Source organism: Sturnus vulgaris, chromosome Z (assembly GCF_052056855.1).
Source record: "Sturnus vulgaris isolate bStuVul1 chromosome Z, bStuVul1.hap1, whole genome shotgun sequence".
NCBI classification, from domain to species: domain Eukaryota; kingdom Metazoa; phylum Chordata; class Aves; order Passeriformes; family Sturnidae; genus Sturnus; species Sturnus vulgaris.
Genome location: NC_142283.1, coordinates 42,408,188 through 42,429,538, shown reverse-complemented (window position 1 = coordinate 42,429,538; position 21,351 = coordinate 42,408,188). Strand labels below are relative to the sequence as shown.

Here is a 21,351-nt window from a genome sequence, read left to right as displayed (position 1 = left end):
GCCACAACAGGGATAATTTTTGCAGTAGTCAGAAGGGGGCATGGCCAGGGCTGAAATTTATTCCATACCACCTTCTGTCATTTTTTGAGAATCGGGGAAGTGGGCTTCTCTGGGTTGTGTAGCGTGATAGAGAAAGAATTGGGTGTTATTGGGGGTTTCCAAATGGTGAGCAATTCTGTATGGATTGTTCACCTCTCTTGTACACTCTGTTATTCATATTGTTGCAGTTCTTGTTAGTTTCTTACTTCATTGTTGTTTCTGGTATATTGTTCTTACAACCCCTGATGTTCACCCTGAGCCTCCAATTACCCTGTTCAGCCTGCTGTAGGGGGAAGGGGTAGAAGAAGTTGTCACGTGGTGTGTGATTTGTAATATTTCAGTGTAAACACTAAACTGGGGAAATATTGTTCCTAAACCACGACAGGCTGTAATATCTAAGATCAGGGGCAGAAAAGTGTGGGGAACTCATGACCTAGGAACTGTTTCCTGATGAGATCAGAATTGAAACAAAAAATAAGCAAGCTCAAACATGATCAGCGAAGGGGAGGGTACGGAATAGTAAGAAACTAGAAGAAATATGAACTTGTTTTTCTCAACAAAAGTTGCAAGTTAAGAAATTAGATGATTTTTCCAGTTCTGATCTTACAGGCATGTCCACTGTGAGAAAAGAAGAAAACCATTGGGATACTATTGTCCTGACGAATGCATTGCATAGAAAAGATAAAAGTAGGTCACCTCAGTGGGAGAATGATAATATATATTGAATACTATATATTTTTAATAAATATATATATGTATAAACTTCATTAGACTCGAGGAATTAACTTAAAAATTTGAAATTTTGTGCATAGAAATGAAAAGTTGTTAATGAGTCTTCAGTGCTAAGCACTTGTAGCTGGGTTATTTACAAGGAAGAAGTTAGAGACTGAGTGGAAAATGCAGCAGTAAAGAGATTGTCATTATACTCCCCAGATCTGAATAAGTGACAAATTCAAATAAGAATCTATCATCTGATTTCACAGAGCAATAGTCATAAAAGGAATTTATCCTCAGGAAGATCAAATCTTTAGCTGCTGTTAAGTAATGTGTACGGTTTGTGTTAAAATGCTACTTTTGGAAGTGTAACACTGACTTTTATCTCACTTTGTCAGTGTTTTTTAAAAGCCAAAAAGCTGTTAGAGTTCTATTTCTTTTTGACAAAATAATCTAAATAAGAAGAAGAAACTTGAGGAAAAAATTAAAAGTAGGTGAAACAATACACCATAGAAAGGCAAGTTAAATATAACGCATGGTAAGTCCTAAAACAGTATTTGATGAACAGTGTCTAAAAACATGAAAGCTATTAGTTTAGTTCTTTTAACACATCACGACCACAAACTGTACTGCTCTATGGACATTAGTAAGGTTTAAAAGAATGTTCATTGCAGAAAAACCTCTAAACTTTATTTATTGTTTGCATCCACATTCACAGAAAAGCTTAAAGAAGTTCCTGTTTTCTTGTGCAAAATACTTTTGAGAATTCCTTTAAATAGCGAATATCAATAGGAAAAGTCTCAGAAAGTCTTGGGCTAAGAAAATGAGCAATAGTAGATTACAACCAACTATATTCACTAAAATCCTAAAGGGGGGAGCCTACTTTGCAGAGATTTTCGAAGTTGGTGATCTTGGAGAAAAAGAAGACCTGGATATTGTCCATCTGGATTTCCAAAAAGCATGTATAAGTCTTCAAAGGAGTTATAAATACTTCCTTTTTTTCTTTTATTTTTTTCAAATTGACTTATATTTTTCAAGTTGAATAAGCAGCAATAAATAGAGTCATTACAAGTCTGAGGGTTGGGGGGTTTTTGGATGTACTTGGATTGTGTTCCCTTAGGAAATAAATATGCAGTGCAAAGGAAGGTGAAAAAAATGCTAATAATTTAGTATAATGGAAGCTGAGCTGTCAAGATATGGGGGAGTACCAGTAATATGTATAGTAGATGTCTGATAATAGGCAACAGTGCAGTAGAAATCTTCAAATGTTCTATTTTTTTTAATTCAGTGAAGTCGAGCAGGTTTGTATTATACCACAATCTATTATACCAACATCTGCCAGGGAAATTAAAACAAAATATCCTCTTTTAGGAATTTCTGCTTGTTCCAGCTAAAGCTGTGTATATAATGTGGGTGCCAGGAAATTCTGACGTGTTGTTGTAGCAAACACTTCTGAAATCTCTTGTGTTGTTCTGTTTTAGCAACTTCACTGTGCAGTGATTGGAACTGAAAATGCCAGGCGGTATTTTGAGGCAGTGCAAGGATCAAAGGAACATCAAGGAGAGCTTTTTGGGATTCATAACCTTTTCAAACTTAGAAGTCATGGGTCCTGTCTTACCAAAGACATACTGGAGGTGTGAAGTACTTCCCTCTTACTTTTGGATATTAGTTTTATATTTTTCCTTTCTTCGTGAGACTTTTTGGTCATCGTTTTGAATGGAAACGCTACAAAACAGAATGGTGAAACTTAATCAATACTTGTCTGTGCAATGACTTCAATTAAATAGGCATGCTAATTTCTCGTTCTGATACAGACCAGGTAAATTTCTCTAAATCCAAAACCAGAAAAAGCCTGGATTATAATTTTCATAAATTTACTAGTATGTATATATTTTTTCTTGTATAACAACTGTATAACTTATTTCTTTATACTTGCGTGCAGCTTTGTGCACGGATATCTTTTATTCATCAGTAATTCAGACTGACCTTTTGAGCCAGAATTCTTATCAGAAAAATATTTTTTGTGATCAAGTTAACCTCTTTAGAGTACCTTCTGAGATGTCAATAACTGTTTAAAAAAATGTTTGCTGCAGCTAGCTTACCTCTTCAAATTTACTTCGATGTTACTTTTTCTTTCCTTCCTTCCCTTTATTATGTTATTTTTCCTCTGCTAGGAGTTCAATCTGGACCTTGCTTCAGTCTGATTCTACTTTTGGTGCATGCTCTTTGGAAAAAAGAAGGAAACTTCTTTTTCCTGTGTTTGTCTTTGTGTGCAATAAAAACTGTATTTATTTACGTTAACATATTTGATTTTTTTAGAGGGAAGGACAGGTAGAAGCAGGAGTCATGACAGCGACTACATGGTTGAAGGAAGAGAATCGTCCATGCAGCTCAGAAAAGGTGAGATGCCTTTGTGGACTATAGACCAGAGCATGACAGGCCTCTGGGTCCAATATTGTAGTGGTAACGTGGGCAGTATGTCATTAGGCTGACAATACTTTTACAATGTTGTTTAGAAGATTTTGTTTAGGGAATTGTGGAGAGGAGTACAATTGGTTTAAATGACTGAAAGCTTCAGGTTTTGTGGAACTCTAGAATGCCTAGGCTATTTAGTTGTTGTAGTCAGACAATCAGAGAGAAATTGCCACCAAACCAGTGGTCTGTTCAATATTGTCTTTTTTATTTTTAAATATGCATGTAATTATCTGATGGTTTCCTTCTGGAATAAGATTGTATTTTTAATTTTTTTCCAGCAAAGGTTAGTTTTAGTAGAAGCATTGCATTTGTAGGAATGTTTTTGACTGAGTGCCATGTTCGGGTACTTTGAGTATAGTTATCATTAGATGAGATTGTACTGAATGATTTTACAAATTAGCCACTATCACTTACGTCTATGGGAGATTCTGTGAGGAAATGTCAATATTTAATGTGTGCCCTTACATTGATTTCAGTCTCATATTGATAATACATAACTGGGTGGCCATGATCTCACGTATGACTTGCTGACAAACAGCAACTTTTTAAGCTTATGTTAAATGCTTTTTGATGAACAGATTAATATCTCAGAATATATATCAGGATATTAATACATCAGGATATATCAGGAGTAATATATTAATTTTAAAATGTCTCTTTGAGTACAACGTTTTGGTATTTGCTGTTCTGACTTCCATTTACACACCATCATAATTCTTACCTCAGTAGTATGCAGTTTTAGAGCTGTGTTCTGGAGTTCAGTATTTTAAAAATATTTTAAGATTGCCTGGGTATAATTTTGTTTGATTACAGTAGGCTTCAGTGAATATTAGAGTGGGATGTTAGCCCCCATATCCAAGGAAGTTAACCACTATTCTGAAATTTATTTTTGTTCTGAGTGCCATTACACTCAATATTGAGGTTTGAATCATGAAGTCACCTTCCAAAGTACCCTTGAAAGATAAAAAGTAGCAATGAGATTAGTATAAACTTGGAAAATATAGATGTGGATTAGGAAGACGTAAGTTGTTTTAGCAGTGTGTAGGATATATTGTCTCAACTACATAGCAGTATTGGTGATTTTCAGTGTTGTTCTGCGAAAAATATTCTACTACCAGACTTCAATAATTTCGCAGTAATTATTTTGCATTTTGTAATACTATTTTGCGTATATTTTGCTTAAGTAGCAGTGAAAATCCACTTTTTTTACACTGCATTGTAATTAGGCATGTTGTGTGTACTATTAATGTTAAATAACTTTGCTGTATTTTCTTTTTTTTTTTTTTTGGTATGAACAGCCAGACTCTCAAGAAGATGGAGATCCCCAAAGCATTCAGGCCCAATCAAAAAGAGAAGAAACTGATTTTTGGGATGATTTCAGTGATGATGATATTCTGGAGAGTTCTGTGAAAAAGTGTGATGGAAGGAAGCCACACAACAAAAATAATTTTGTAGTATCAAAAGGACAGCTTTCCTTAATGCAGTGTGGATTCTCTAAGTTGTTGCAGAGAAAAGTTGAAACTACCAAAGAAGGGGATGATAATTACAACTCTCACCATTCAAGTTCTGATGATCATAGTATAAGAAAAAATGTAAATAGCAAGCATGGTGGTTTTCAGAAGTGTCAAACCAGTGTGCCTGTTTTGGAGCATGGGAAAGCTGTTCTGTCTCTAAATGGAACTGATAAGCAAGATACACATAGTTCAGACTGGCTTGGTTTAACAGGCTCTGAGGAGGAAGGGGACAAAAAAAATGAGGATCAAGGCATTTCAAAGCAATGTGATATAGTCATGGAAACTGAAAGTAGTTCTGAAGCAGATGATGATGTCATCTTTCCTACCCAAGTTAAAGTATGCCAGCAACCAGTGCTTACTAAAGAAGTTGAAATGTATAGGTCAACATCTAAAAATTGTGAAGAATTAGCAAAAGAAAAAGCTGGGTTTGTATTTAAGGGAAACAGTAGACAGTTTGGATTCCGCAGTACTGAGTCAAATTTCAGCAATACCGTGTCTTTTGAAGACGTCAGGAATGACATAGATTTGAAAGATGCAAGTGACATAAGTGATGAGTCTGATGATATTGAACTTTCCCATTATTCTGAATCAAGAAAGCTAGGAACTTCGGGTGTTCCAAAGTGGAAGGAAGGATGTGCCCTTAACAATGGACTAGATAATGTCTCCAAATCTGTGCTACAAACAAAGAAGACCCATAGAAAAGGAAAGGAAAGTGGTTCTCAGGATATAGATGAATTCTCATCCTCTGAAGATAACTTTCCAGTTGAGAAAATTCATGCCAGGAAGCAAAGCTATAGGAGTAAACAAGAGAGAGGCAGATTTCAGTTTGGGTCTAAAATGATGTGTCCTAGTCAAGATACCTCTGTTGCACAAATGAAGTCTAGCAATTATGCTATGCATAGAACTTATGCAAGTAAAACTGTATTTGAGCATCAAGAGAAAACAATGGAATCAATGGACAAATATTTAGGTAGCTATTATTTTTTTTTATTTTATTTCAACTGAAGTCCTAGCATATGTCTAATTTACCATTGTCAGTAGGTTTTAAGTTCTTCTTGCTGTACGTGATTTTTTGTTTCAAGATGTAGTAAATGTTCTGCTAAGTTATTATTTAGTAATTTATTTCTGTATCTTTCTCATTATTAGTCTTACTTTTCTGTCTCATGGGGTGACAGGCTGCTTTGTAATTCTTGGTTAAACTCTTTCCATTTCTTGAAATATGCTGAGATTTAAGGTTTATTAAGAATCCACTGAATAAATATTTGAACTGTAAAATCTTAAGAGTCTTGACATGGCTGTTAAACAAAATGCACAGAAAAAAAAGTAGTGTGGGAGTTCTAAACACCATGTAGATGACTTGATTCCTAACTACTTAATTTTAACCACTGATGTTGCAGCTGTTTAGCCATAGATGTTTTGAAATGTCCTCGTCCATCTGAAAATAACCATACTGAAATTGATGTAGTATTAAACTATCTGGATAAATCCAAATAGGTGTTACGATTGTTGTTAATTTTATAGAACTGAGAAACTTGGTGCTGAGTGAAATCATAACAGATTTTATATTTTTAATGCAAATTTATTTTTTATTGCAGTATCCTTCAGTGCGAAAGTGTACCTTCAGACGTTTTGAATAACCAACATCTTTGTATTTTCTTATAATGTAACAGATGGTGTTCAAGAAGTGGCATATATTCATTCAAATCAGAATGTGGTTGGATCCAGCAAGGCTGAAAATCACTTGAGCCGGTGGGCTGTGCGAGACGTATTTGAGTTGAAGCAGTTTTCCCAGCTCCCTGCTAATGTAACTGTCTGTAATGGCAAGGTAAAGAGATATTTTTGGAAATGTCAATTTAACTTTTTTAATCCTCATTTTTCATCTTAAAAAGCTCTAGAAGACTTGTTTTTCTGTTACTGGCCACCATGAATGATCAAAGACACTGAGGATGGGAGGAAGAGAATGCTCAGTTGGAAGTCTAATAAATTACTTTGTTTTTTTGGGGTTGCTTTTACTTTAGCCGGCTTTGAAAGAGTTGGTAATTAAACAGCATAGCACCCTCTGTGGGATTTCTCTGTAAGAGAAATGGTAAGATTAAATATTGGGTTTTTGAAATCAAATTCTATGGCACGATTTTCTGATTTGAGCCTTGAAAAATCTTTGTTTTGTCCTGGATCTAGTTGACAAAAATCCAGTTGCCACAGTATGTTCTGGAAATCCTGTAGCATAAAAATTTGAACAAACATCGGTTTACAGACTCTCTTGGGGAGATGAACATATGCAGTTGCTATAGTTGACTCAACTGTCTATGTTTAATATCTTAAAATATAGAACTAGAGTTTCCTGGGAGTTATTTGCAGGAACAGATACGTTTAATACTTTCTGTTCGTCCTGTAGCTTGTTTAATTGCATTTGGAATACACACAAATCTGGAATAAATTCAGGTACAGCTTCCAGATTTTTGTTCTTATTACACAATATTTTTAATCTGCTCTGATGATCTGTGTACTTGGTTGCTTGCTTTGTAATAAACATTTGCAGTTTCCTAGACTGATTTTTAAGATAAACCACAAGCACAAAATAAGTAGTTGGTGAATGCGCAGCTTAGTCTTTAAAGACACGTTAGCTATCATTACAGAAATTGTAGACATACGACTGTGTTGTTCTGGGGAGTTGAATGTCTGTAGTGGCTAGAAGAATTTCTTCCAGTGCTGTTGTTGTACTGTATTTAATTAAGCCATTAGCAGAGTTGCCAAAAATTTTTATACTGGGAAGATCAAACCAGGAGAACCAGTAAAAGTAAGGCCTTTTCAATTCTAACACATTTGCATTAGAATGTTCCTCATTAGCAGAAAAGTTGGTCAAAAATACTCAAGAGTACCGTAGGAAAGTACTTATTAATTGGCAGTGGCTGACAACATTATTAAAAGCAAGTAAAAATGAAAGAAAACATTGAAGAGAGTATTTTGACTAAGTGTCTATTGATTCACAGTTATGTGACTGCAAGTATTGCAAATTAAATTCTCTTGTTTAACTTGTCAGTCAGTTCTTTTTTAAGGTATGCACTTTTCACTCAGAAGCAGCAGGAGTATCACCTCTCTTAGAGATCTAAGTAGGAAGAAGAACATGAAAAACAAAAACATTTTTAGGTAGATTAAAGTAGCATCCTGTGTAATGTTAAAAATACAGCTCAGTCATTTAAATTTCCATCGTTTTAAGTAAATAAAATAACAGTTTTGAATATTGGAATGTTAAGTGGAAACTGATAGTTATTGAAAGAAAAACAGTTTTGACAGAAATTTTGAAATTTCTTACTGATGTAGACTTCAAGTGTCATTGGTCTAACAGATTCTCAGAAACTTGAGTAGCTCTTTCTGTTGGCTGTAGGTATCAATTTTACTAGATTCTTAATTAGAAGATTTTTTTACAGTCTATTTTGGTTGAAACTTTATGTGATAGCATCATGAAGGCACCTGAATAATATTTATGCTCTGATAATACTTATGTCCCTTCTTAAGCACAGTTAATCGAATTGTTTTCTTTCTAAGTAGAAGCAATCAAGAAAGGTTATTTTCATTTCGTAGACAGGTCTTCTAAGAACCAAAAAGTATAATGTCCTTAGTGTTCATTTGTGTCCCGTGTGTTCATTTTACCTATGCCAATTCTGTCTTCCTGCTTTACAGTTTCACTCAGTGAACAGTCTGTAATAATATATTACTAACTTAATAATTTTTAAATATATTTTTCTAGCAATGATTTATATCTCTGTGAAAAGGGTTCAAGAATTTTGAAAAGCTAGAAATAGTCTGTTGAATTGGATGAGTTGTAAATTGGGAAATACAAATTCCTGCAAATCTTGGTGGAAGACTGACATTTTGTTTCTTGCTTACATAGAAGTCTGGAGTGACAGGGATAATAAGCAATGTTATAATAAGCTAAAGTAATTAATAAAGAAAAACCCATGTAAGAATATTTGCATGTTGATTTCTTGCTATTGACTAGCTATTTAATCATATTTTGGGTTCACTACTCTTGAACTTTTAGAACCTAGGTTAATGTCTTTAGTTTCAGGAGCCAATTTATGGAAATTATTAAGTATGAGTAACAGAAAAAGTAAGTTTTTTATAATGCAGGAAAGCACTTCCTCGTTGTCTACCTGTAGTAGCTAAAAGTATAAATTAGGTCTATTAGTGCTTCATTTATTGTTGGATCATGGAGACTAATGTAGTTGCTTAAGTTGTAGTAACTGCTTAAAGCTGGAGCAGGCTGCAAAACCTGTGAGGTCTCTTTGAAAGTGAGAGAGGTGGCATGAGAAGATGATCCTTGAGAGCCCAAGTTAGAAGGGATGGGAGGCAGCAAGTCTTGTTCCTCAAAAGATAACTGAAGGTATGTAGAACATCCTAAGAACATGAGTATCTAACAAACTTGCATTTAAATTGGTTATAAAAAAGCATAAGACTTAACACCTTTTCTTACCTCAAATTTCACCTTGGTGATATTTTCTTTCCTTGAGTTTAGAAGGTCAATGTTAGACCTGCGTAATTGGCACTGGTGTAATTCTCCATGAAGTCTCTCTTAATCTTTTGAACTGTAGGCTTCAATCAAGCTTATTTTTTTATCCAGTAATAAGTATTCAGTCTATCCTTAATTTTACCTGCCTAGTATTTGTTCGTACATCCTGGCTACCTTTTCTCTGAACAGGTAGAACATATTATTTTAATCTGCTATTGTTCTGTACCTTTAAAGGCTTAAGGAAACAAAATTTTGATTCTTTTTATGAGAAATAAATCTCGCTACTATTTTTTTTTCTTGCTTGCTCTGTTCTACAGGTTCCATAGCAGTCCTGGATTCAAGACTGCAGAGCTCTTTACTCTTCTTTCCCCAGAGCTGATGGGGAGTGCAGTCATACTGGTTTTTGTATTGCAGTCTATATATAGTTTTTAAAGGAATTTTGCCAACTGACTAGTTTAGCTAGAATGTTCACATTTATAGTACTTCGTGCTTGTTTAATCTGTATTTCTATAAGTACTCTATGACTCTGGAAAACTAGTAACAGTTTATAAAGTATGTCATCAAGAAACAAAACCAGGACATCCTGATCCCTTTCTCACTGCTTAGCAGCTGTGAAAGGTGAGAAGAATCCAGAAGTAATAAATGTAACAGTATATCTTACGCATTGATTGTACAAGAAAGTAAACCATAATTTGAGTGAATATCATTAGTCAAAATAAATCCTGTCCAGCACCTGAATTAAAGAAAGTTTGTGTATGACAATAGTAGCAGCAAACATATGTGAAAAGGTATTTTATCACATGGTCCCGAAGAAAGGAAAATAAATTGTGGAACATGTTCCTTTTATCACAGAAGCCCATGGGACTGCATAAAAGTAGAAGAAGATGCTCTAGCTGTTAGGTGAGTTGAAGCAGCATTCTGATTGAAGACATTGTCAAGTTGTTACAGAATGTTACTATTTCATAAATAGTCATCTACAGAAGTGGAGATTCATTTATAGTTTATTTTGGAAGTGTGACGAGGGAAGTACTTAAATGACTAAGATTAACTGGAGTTAATCATGGCATGATGTCTTAAATGTGGAATGCTTAGAATTAGAATTACAATAAAAATTCTGTAATACCAATAGTCCCTGTATTGAATGTAATTATCCTTTGTGCGAAGATAATCTGTATTCTGACCATGGCCCAAGACTGTCAGTATTGGATTGCTGTAGATTTTGAGAAGAAAATACATAAGAACTATAGAATATGACCCTTAAAGTTCATCTAGTTCAAACTCCCTGCAATCTACAGGGACATCTTCAGGTTGCTTAGAGCCATATCCAACCTGACCTTTAATATTTCCAGGGATGGAGCATCCACCACATCTCTGGACAACTAACTCTGCAGTGTTTTATGATCTTCACTGTAAAAAAGACTTCTTCCTTATGTCTCATATAGATCAAAACCAAGCCCTGCTAAGAAATCTTCCTCCATTTTTCTTACAGACCCCTATTAAGTACTGAAGGGTCATGGCAAGTTCTCTCCAGAGTCTTCTCTTCTCCAGGCTAAATAACCCCAAGTGTCTCAGCCTTTCCTGATAGGAGAGGTGTTCCATCCCTCCAGTCATTTTTGTCGCCTTCCTCTGCACGTGCCTTGAACTGTGACTACACTTCTTTTGATGCAGCACAGAACAGTATGCCAATCTTCCCTCAATAGGTTGATCTTTCTGACAGTGCTGCTTATGCAGAAGGAGCTGATGTGTCAATAATTGGAGGTCTTAAGAGCCTCGGTAATCAAAAAGCTGGGGATTTCTGTTCCATGCAGAAGTGTGGCAGACAGCTGTTTCTGAAGAAATTTTGGAGATATGGGTTACACTGTATAGCAGGTTAATAGTAGATCTCATCTTCATTTATAGTTATAAACTTTGCTTGCGTGTCACAGAACATAAAATATCACAGAAAGTAGACAGGTGTGTCTCTGTGCAGTTTGAGATCTCCTGCTACTCATAATCTTTGCTTAGAAGTCATGAGTCTTAAAGCGTGAGTTTCATTTCTGTTTTTAATGCCATAATGGAGGGAGAATCACACAAGGCTATAGTTTGTAAACTATACCTTGAAGTAGAAAATGTATGTCATTCAGTGTGGCACATGGCCACTCCAGTAAAAATTACTGAGAGCTATTATATGACAACAAAACACACTTGATGTACTGCTTCATTGAAGATTATTTGTAGGAAGGGTTTTCCAGTCTGTTATATACAAGTATGAAGGAGGAAGATGATATTGCAAGTTAATGTAGTGGAATAAATAATTTAGTTTTTTACAGGATTATTTTGTTGTGCTTAGCCTGATTTGATGACACTGAGCAATCTGTATTCTGCACTTGAGTTGAAATTCAAGTCTTGTGCAAATAGACTTTTTAAACATTGTGTTTTCATTAAACAAATGGAAGATTGCTGCCTCTATTATCATATCACTATATGTTAAGAACATAGATGAAAGCCAAAAAGATCTTGTGTAACCACAGAAAGAATCATATGGAAAACAAAAGCTTCTTAAACCAAGCATGTGAATTCGTAGATTGTACATGATGGACTTGCAAAGCCAGACTGTAATTTTCATAGCAGACGTACATTTACTTCAGAGATAAAAAAAGTCTTGAGTAATTAATGTGATATTTTGCTCAAAATTACTCTGAAGTTAATTTTGGGGGAAGAATGGAAGTGTTAATAAACTCTGTAAGGGCTTAGTTACCTACTAAGTATTTTAGAGGGTTTTTTTTCCGGTTGGGCTCCAGGATCCCAAAGCAACCTGATTTTCAGTGCAGAAGCTTTTTTTGAACCCAAACGTCCCTGGGCTTTTTTGTAACTTGCACTGAAACTTTTATTTGTGAAACTTTTTCTTAGCTACTATAAGGAAGAGAAACCTCCCAGAGGCAAGATTTAAATATCTTCTAATGTTTCTAGTCTATTCTGAATTAAGTGGCTGCATTTCTTAATTAATTTCTGTGTTAATTGGCAAAAACAGTATACATTAAATGTTTTGCATGGAAGTTTGGGATAGGCTTTCTCTAGTTCTTACACAGCTGAATTCATGTAGTATTTCTTGAATAGGAATCCAGGGTGTTGAGGGGGGGCTGTGTGAGGCGTGGGGAAGTCTTTGGAGAAGGCTTGGAGGTTTCACAAAAAAGACGGAAGATGGGAGCAGGACATACTAAGTAATTTGAAAAACTGATGATGTCTCACGTTAGAGCGAGTGTGGACTTGCTAATATGTGGAAAAGTATTAGTCACAAGAACTTGTACTATACCTGTTGAATATGTGAAGTCTTTTTTTCTGTCAACTGAATGTTTTCATCTTAAGTTTACTTAAAGTTTTACTGAAAAGAAATGTACAAAGACAGCCATTCAATTGAGGATTAATCACTATGGCAACAGAAATGTGGTGACTAAAAAGGGGGAGGATGTATTCTCCCCTCAGCTTCCTGCCAGCTGTCATATTCAACCTCTGCAGCATGAATTCAGGCCAAAATATAGACTGTGACCAGCTCTAAGAAACTTTATCTGTATTTTTATAAATTTGTACAAGAATTGGACTATAAAGGAAGACTTAATCCCCTGAATTGGATGACAGATATTTGGCACTATTGCCAGTGTTTGACAGAGAAATAACGAGATGCTTTGTAGTAAAACCTGGATTAATGGTAAACCCCTCTTTATGTTATTGCAATGTGGTGTAAATGAGAAAACTAAGCATGCTGTCAGCCTAGGAAAAAACATGCCCTTTGTATCTCCAATGCAGATTTAAGTACTGTTGAGAATACTGTAAATACAAAAGTTGTGTCATTAGGAACTCTGCTTTATCTTATTTGTAGTACACTGACATTTTGTAGATAATTTAAACAAAGACATTCTATCAGTTGTAGGAACTCTGATTGCAGTGTGTTTGCACAGCTTTCAGATTCAACAAGTTTAGATAGTTGTTTACAAAGAGTAGGCTTTTGGGAGATAACATTCCTTTGTTGTTGCTCTTCTAGGATGGGGAAATACTCAGCTTTAAAGTATTGGTTCCCGAACGATTTGCCTGTAATGCTGCTTTATTGAGTTTCCTTGTTCATTTTGCAATGGAATTTACCATTCCACTATTGCACTTTTGGTTGTGTTTTTTTATATTGTAGTGAGTTAGTATGTGGCATTCTTTGAAGCTTGGAGTTTTCATTATGATGTATGTGCATGGCCTTTGGTTTTGCTACTCTTCGACAGGAGGATGAGAGAGTGAAGGAAGATGGGTGCAAGTCCACAGCTGGGATAAACAATTACCTTAAGCTTTGAGTTCTGAGACAGGCTGAGTATCTTCTCTCATTCTCAACAGTAGTGATAACTACATTGATTCAATGTCAGCTTTTTGGTGAAAGACAGTGATAGGAGACACTTCAGGTAAAGGTTCAAAAACTTAAGTAAGATTGCTCCTAGTGAAAAATTCTTGCTCTATTAGCTGATTGTAGATGAAACAGACTCAGAAGTAAATGTGAAATGAGACGGTGCAATCTGTTTTCAGTTGACATAGTAGTCAATTCTCCAGTACCAAGCAAAAGATTAGAGTTTATGGAATGTCGTCTCAGTTTGTTTATGCAGTAAAGCTACATGCGACATACATGGGGAAATGACTACATATTAGTCTAAAATTTGTGTAATTTTATCAGCTTTATTTTATTGGTCTCTTGGTGTTGACAAAATATTTTGGAGGAGTAATTTGGATCCATAATAAATCTTAACAGTTTTATAACTTGAGACATATTTCTGCTGTTAGTCTGCTGGGATACATACAGGTATTAGATGCACTTGTAATCATAGCCAGCATACTTTATTTAACTCAGAAAGCTTGATATGAATATAGTTATCTTAAAGTATTCTAAAATTTTAAGTTAGGTTAGCTTCATTTTTTTAAGACAATTAAGGTACCATCTGTTGGCTATACATAACTTGTAATTCTCATTCTACAACCTTATTTTGTTAGAACAGATGCATTAATTTAGAGACTGCTTTGCCATTAAGAAAGCTAAATTAAAGGAAAACCTAATGTCCACATCAGAAACAATTCTGAAATATTGTAAAATTCAGGCTCCTTTCAGACTGGAATTTATAACTCACCATAAGTCTCTGAAGTACAGTTTGTTCAGTAGTGTGTTCTTGGCAAGCAGAAAAGTAATTCTAGTTTATTTAACAATTCTGGGAAAGTAGATTTTTTGCTAATTGTATTTATTGTCTTCACCATGTGGACCTAATTTTTAAAGAAACTGCATGAAATTTTATGTGGACACTATCACAATTTATCTTCCTTGACATACAGAATAATATAGGAATAAATTCTTGTGTGAGATGTACATGTACTAGATTGCCATTAAAAGGTCCCTTCCAACTCAAACTGCTCTTATCAGTCTGTGTAGAAGAAGAAGAAGGAAACAAGACCAAGAATGGACAGTCAGGTATCAAACATTTCTTGGTACCTTGTGTATGTCCTGGCAGCAGAGAAACATTAGTAAAATAAAAATAATATGTAGCAATATCATATGTTCAAGAAAAGCATATAGAAGGGTCATAATAATTAATATATATAATCAGAAAAACTGTCAGAAAAAAACAAAACAAAACAAAAAAACCCTCCAAACCAGACCAAAAATAACAGAAGGAAAAACTGAAAAAGGGAAAAATATTAGTTTAAATAATTTAGAATTGTAGTTTGTATAGATGAAGGTCCTGGAATTCAGTATCAGGTCATCAGATTAATAGCAATTATCCAAAACCAACTTCAACTCTCAATGTATTGGGAAAGTCATGTGCTTTCTCAGGTTTGGAGGGAAGTTGAAAAATATAAATTAGGATATGACATAATGGTTTGATGTTTGTTCTAAGATGCATTTTAAGAGGTCAGTCATACTGAAATTACTGCGTTTTTTTCTTATGTATTTTTTGGGTGACTGCAAGGCAACTAGACATTTTAGAAGGCCATTCTTGTTTATTATAGAAATGTAAACAATGAAACTGTGCAATGATAAGTATCCTGGATATCTGACAGCAGTGGTTTCATGCACACCTAAGGAGGTAAGTCTTGTAACACTGGGGGCAAGTCAGAAGCATTATTGATGACTGGAAGTCAGTATCTGGCAAGGTAGTTTCTGTAGAGATACTTTGGGTAATAAGGCACTAAAAGAGAGGAAGGTACTTGAACACAGTACAGCTATGACTGAAGAATAATTATGCAAACATTTTCAGATTCGGGCTTCTGAAGACGTTCATTATCCTCCAAGTCTGATTTCTTAGCAAATTGCCACAGACATGAGACAGCACTGAAAAACAAGTATCCCTGAATCTCTGTTTCTCTTTTTTCTCTGCTCATTGGACTCCCAGCTTCTGCCCTCTTACTCTCCCATACCTTTTCATTTTGCTGTATTTAAAAAAGTGAAACATTGTAGTCCTTTGACTTGAAGGGACTAAAGTAAAGGAAGTTACTGGTGTAAGGTGTCCAATCATCTCAGTCATGTCTGATGATGCATATACGTGGACTAGCATTCATTGCTCCAGAGTATAGGGCTGTCTCTTGATGCCTGTTACAAAAAGGACAGATACTGAAGTTTTGTACTGTCAAACATAGACAAAAATTGGGTTTGGTAGGTGTATACATTTTTAGATAACTGCTGTAACTAAGCAGCAGGAGACAGATTGTCATACAGAGCTAACAGATCCAAGAGTTGCAGATTCAAGATAGAATCTTGAAGTAGATATTATGGCTGCATTGTAACACTTACATTTTTGCTTGATGCCTATGTTCATTCATTCAAGAATTAATTAATTACCCTTAAATGGGTTGTGTGACACTAAATGTGCAGGTACTCTAGCATTTTTGCTAGATTCTTCATTGCTGCATCCTCTTAGGTAATATATAATTAAAAGAAATCAAAGCTCATTATTGGTATCCAAAACTCAATATATACTTTCAAGACTTAGAGAACTACATAACAAAAGAAGAAGGGATTGAAACCATCATAGACTAAATGGAACATCAAAGGTGTCAATAAATGCTTTATTTGAAGTATTTTTCAGTTGTAGTAAGAATCCCTGGATTTTCTGAATACTTTAGAAAGAGTATATTTCTGCACAACTACTTAATTATCTGTTTTCTTTCCCACTGCAATGTATAAAAAGGGTCTTAAGAGTAAGTGTAGTAGATCAAGGGGGAATAGAAGAAAACAAGGATAAGACAGGAAGCACTGGCTACAATTTTTGTGGGTTTTTCCATAGTTCGCAATAGCACTTCATAATTTCATTTTATTATACTTTCATTAACATTTTCTTTGCATTTAGTGGGATATTTCTGGAGGGTAACTTTTTCTCATTTAATTTTTTCAATGAAAAAACACTGCCTTCTACTAAACCACTTGCATGGTCTTTGTCTTATATGTATGCCTTTAAAAGTAAATAAAGTGTGCATTTCTTTTGAACTTGCTGTGAAGGTTTTCTTGACATAATGGAAGTGCTCAAAGTCTAATAAAGTAAAAATACTGCATTCAGTAATTCAATCAAAATTTTTTATCTTTGATGTCAATGTAATTATTTTGCTGCACCTCCTACCCCTCCCCCCAAGTTTGTGAAAACAGAAATGTATAACAGTGTTACAGATAATTAAATATAAACGAACGTAATTTGTCAGATGACCAACAAGTATTGGTCAAGTTTAAGTGAAGCTTTTCCACTTATCTGTAGAAATTCTATAACATGCACTGTAAAGTGCACAACTACATTGTGTTTCATGTATTTAAATATTTAGTAAAGACTTTCCTGCTTGCTGTCATTCTCTCTGTCAATATTCTTTTAACATACAGCAGACACTGTATGCTGCAACATACCGTGAAAGATTTGTTTCCTTTATTATTCCATCATGCAATACCCAAATATGACATGTTGAATGTCACACAGAGTGTGACATTCAGTAATACAAACACATTAAATGTGCTAGTGTCTGTAGAAGAACAAGAGTCAGAGCTGAATCAAGTTGTCTTGATTTCATACTTGCTTTGTGAGATTGTCTTATGCATGTTGTGTGATAATTCATGCAAACATAGCAAGCACTATACACTCAACACAGCATTTCATGTAGAAGCAAGGAGCGTGGACTATGTGGAGTGTCAGTGAAAGGGCTTGAGGAACAGAAGAATATAGAAAACTTGAAAAGAAATTTTCATTTTGTGTGATTTAGAGGGCAAATATTAAAAGATAATTTAAAAGATACTGGCCATGAGAGAAATTAATTTACAAGGGCAAAACAGGAAGTCAAATTCAAAAGAAAGCAAAATAGTGTAGAATGTTGACAATACTGGAATATTGACTGAAGTTTTCACTTTTTGGGTAGTAATGCTAATTTTCATCTCATTTTGCAAGTCTTGCTTATTCATAGACCCTGTCATCCATTGTGTCGTTCAGAGTAATAAACATCAGATTTGACCTTTAACAAACATGGAGATATCTAAAAAAACGAAATATTTTAGGTTTATTAAAAAATGTTTATTTTTTTAAAGAAGTTGTTCCTGGATTTAGGCGCTAGGTGTTGGGATTTCTAAAGCATTTGCCAGTTCAGCAGAGTCAGTTGTGTTTCAGCCTAACTGGGTATCATATAACCAATTGCCTTTGCTCTAGAGAGCTGGGGAGTTTTTCAGGAGTAACTCACAATGGCTGCCTACTTTCACTGGAATTTGCTCCTGCAGTTCTTGCAATAACTTTTTTTACAGTAACTTTTTCTACCTTGAGTTAAAAACCCCCCACCTTTAAACAACTTATTTAAGTAGAAGAAGAGATGCTTGTTGTATGTATTTGGTGGTATTTTGATGTTATTCTTTTGGGTGGTGCAGTGTACGTAAAATTTTATGCTTCCAGAACTAAATATTGCCTTTTGTGCATTTATGTGCAATTAGCAATACTTCTAACATTAAATGTGGTTCTCTGCAAAGACAAACAATTTTATGACTCTTGGTGTGTTTACAGCATTTGGCTTTTTTCCCAAAGATATTAAAAAACTTCTATGTTTGAACAAATGTGTAAACCAAAGTATTACTGCCTCTTATACTTAGGTCTTGTTTAATGAGAGGTAAATTGATACACATTTATGGGGGTTAAACATAATTTTAAGACAGGCGTTGACATGTTAGTCTTGTATTCTATTCAAGTTATACTTTCTTGAATTACATTATACAGCCCTGATTTCCTAGCAGAGTGAAAAATAGGCAAGTCTTATTATAGTGAGATTGGAATGAGTATTTTTCATGCAAAAAATCCATAACAATTAGTATTTTTTAAAACTATGATTGCTTTCTACTTTTGAAATACATTTTCTGAGTAAAATTCTGTATTACCCATGCATATGTTAAAAAAAATCAAAAAAGTTAACAAATGTATACAGAACCAGCAAGACAACTGTAGAATATGCTGTGGGTAACATCTACTAATTCAATTGTAATTTTGTTACTAGTGTTATACTGTTATTAGGAGAATAGGGTTTTTCATCTTAATTGGGGTGGCGTTTCAGTGTTGTGGAGAGTAACATAATGGTGAAGTAAAATTTTAATCTTCAGAGCTGTATGTTTGTCTTAAAGTAAAAATTTGTGTCTGTAGGTTCTGTGATATTAACATATCTCTGTATGCTAGTTTGAGCTTACTTACTAAAGTAGTGAGGTGAGGACACATGTGAGACCCTAAAGCTCAAGAACATTGTGAACAGCCCATGAAAATAAAGGAAATGGACATGGATTAAGTAGAAAAACACTGAGAAGAAGCAGCGTAGATCTGAAACCAGATTTTGAACAGCAGATGACAAGGTGTGAATGCAATTTGTAATTTCATCCCTAATGTAGTCTTAGTAGGGGGACTGAGGATATCACTAAGCAGCTATGTTTTGGCAAAGGGGAAATTTTGATGACAATTTTTAAGAATTTGAGATAAATAACTCAGGTTTAAATAGGATAATATTTTTGTGCATGATGTCATAGAACCAAGACTTCATTTCAATGTCCCTAGACGTTTGTGACTGAGTAGGGAGTCTCCATTTCAGAGCTGAATCCCAATCCTAGTGTTCAATCCAGTAATGCTAGTTACAAGGGACAGAATTGGGTGAAGTTCGGTGCATTGTTACATGAGGGGCACAGCTGTTCTAATGATTTCAATGTCTCATTTTACTAGAAAAAATACGAAGTCCCAGAAGACAATACTTCAGAAAAGAAAGTTGTTAAGGAAAAGCAAGAAATGTTGATGAACAGTAAGCAACATCATCTGTATGTTACGCATCCTGTGACCCAGAGAAACAAAACAGTACACAGAATAGGTTCAACCACCTTCTTGATTGGAAAGACACCCAAAAGAATACGCAGGTGAGATTGTTTTGGTGAGTTGGAAATAAAATTGTAAGGTTGAAACACGCTTCCCTTTGAGTAGTTGCATTTGTCGTTATTTCAACCCTACCCAGGGTTGAAAACTACTGTTATTTTCTATGGCAAGAGTGGAACTAGTGGGAAACTTTGACTCACACTACTCTATGAGTACTGTAATTGATTAATAAAATGCATTGAATCCACAAATAACCTGAACATGTTGAGTCAATGGTCATGTATTATGTAACTGTATAGATGTCATCACCATGGGAGTTTGTGATATGTGCATCCTGGGCTACTACAAAACAGTGTTTAAACTGTATAGAAAGGAGGCATTTTATAATGTTAGTTTCTGACTTCCTACTGATTTTGCCCAGATCTCATCACTTATGTTGAATGGCTGTTAAAAAAACTGGGCATTATGTTTTTTATTACTGTGGGGCTCAGTACTTTTTGATATCTCTTTAAGGCTTCCCCCTCCGGTTATTTTTGGGGGGATAACGTTTTTGTTTAGCTTATTTTGGAGGGATAATTTTTTTTTCCTTGTTTTCTGCTTTCCTGGATGATTGGTATTATTAATATGAATATTAAATGCCATTGTTATGCAGATAGAAGTTCAATTAAAACAGTCTGGTGGTTTGTGGAAATAGAAAGTGGAAGGCTGTAGCTAGCTAAGCAAACCTACAGAATAGATATTTGGTATGTATTTTCAATTTTCAAGTAAGTTACTGTATGAAAATTGTTACTATGTAGTGCCTGTAAGCATTCAGAAGTTGTTATATCAGCTAGCAGGCCTCAGTTATCCATATCATTATTGTTGAAGTGCCAATAATTGTTGGGGTCTTTTGCGATTATTGACTCTGAAAATTATAGATATTTATGAGGCATGTAAAGAAAAACTCTTCATTTTAAAAATGTTCAAAATCATATTTAGTTATGAAAAAGTTATTGAGGTAAAATTTTCAAAGGCAGTGAAGGGACCAAGGCTGTTATTCCAAGATCCCAAAACTATATCTAGCAAAAAGCTAAACAAATCACTCTTGAGCATTGAGCAGGTTATCTGTTAGCACCTGCCATGCAGTTAGACTTTGTAGTACATGTGGATGTGCCACGGAGTGAATGAGGATGATTATGTGCTTCAGTTTGTTGTAATTGTAGGGCAGAGTGGGAAACTCTCTGCAGTCACCACACTCAAATAATTGGAGCTAGCCAGTAAAGTAGTATTTGAGGCAAACAGGGTTAAGTCCTACTGCCTTTGATGCCTTTAATTTTAAGTTTTTCTGTTCTCCTTGGATGTGCTTTTCTGATGTGCTAGGGTAATGAAAACAGAACAGTCTTATTCCAGTTAAGAACTCAAGGACAGTTTCTCCAAACTTTAGGCCTTAAGCACAAACAATGTGGAAGTGTGGAGGGTGGGTTCATGCAAATGAGCCAAAACCTATGAAAGTGTAAGATTTTGTGACCAACCCCTCGTTTCATTCCATCTTGGAGCCATCCAGGCAGGGGTCACAACTGTAGCGCTCATATTGCTAGGGTGTGGCTTTTGTAGGCCTTTTGAAGGCCTCTCAATAAATACCCATTTTATTCCCTTAACTTTGTGTGTAGCCTCTGTTCCAGCTCTTCAAGGCATCACCTTTTGGAGCCCTCGTAACAGGAAAGGTGACATGTTTTATATTCTTTCTCCAACATGGGGTTGTAAACCT

General features: G+C 35.0%; 1 protein-coding gene across 1 annotated transcript in view; it reads left to right on the top strand.

Moving 5' to 3' along the window:
* Positions 1 to 21,351, top strand: part of ERCC6L2 (ERCC excision repair 6 like 2) — a 74,619-nt gene that overhangs the window by 32,837 nt on the left and 20,431 nt on the right. The window contains exons 14-18 of the mRNA XM_088157185.1: positions 2,235 to 2,387; positions 3,073 to 3,153; positions 4,527 to 5,712; positions 6,413 to 6,567; positions 19,461 to 19,648. Coding sequence (XP_088013311.1) covers positions 2,235 to 2,387; positions 3,073 to 3,153; positions 4,527 to 5,712; positions 6,413 to 6,567; positions 19,461 to 19,648 — 1,763 coding nt within the window. The remainder of the gene's footprint in view (positions 1 to 2,234; positions 2,388 to 3,072; positions 3,154 to 4,526; positions 5,713 to 6,412; positions 6,568 to 19,460; positions 19,649 to 21,351) is intronic.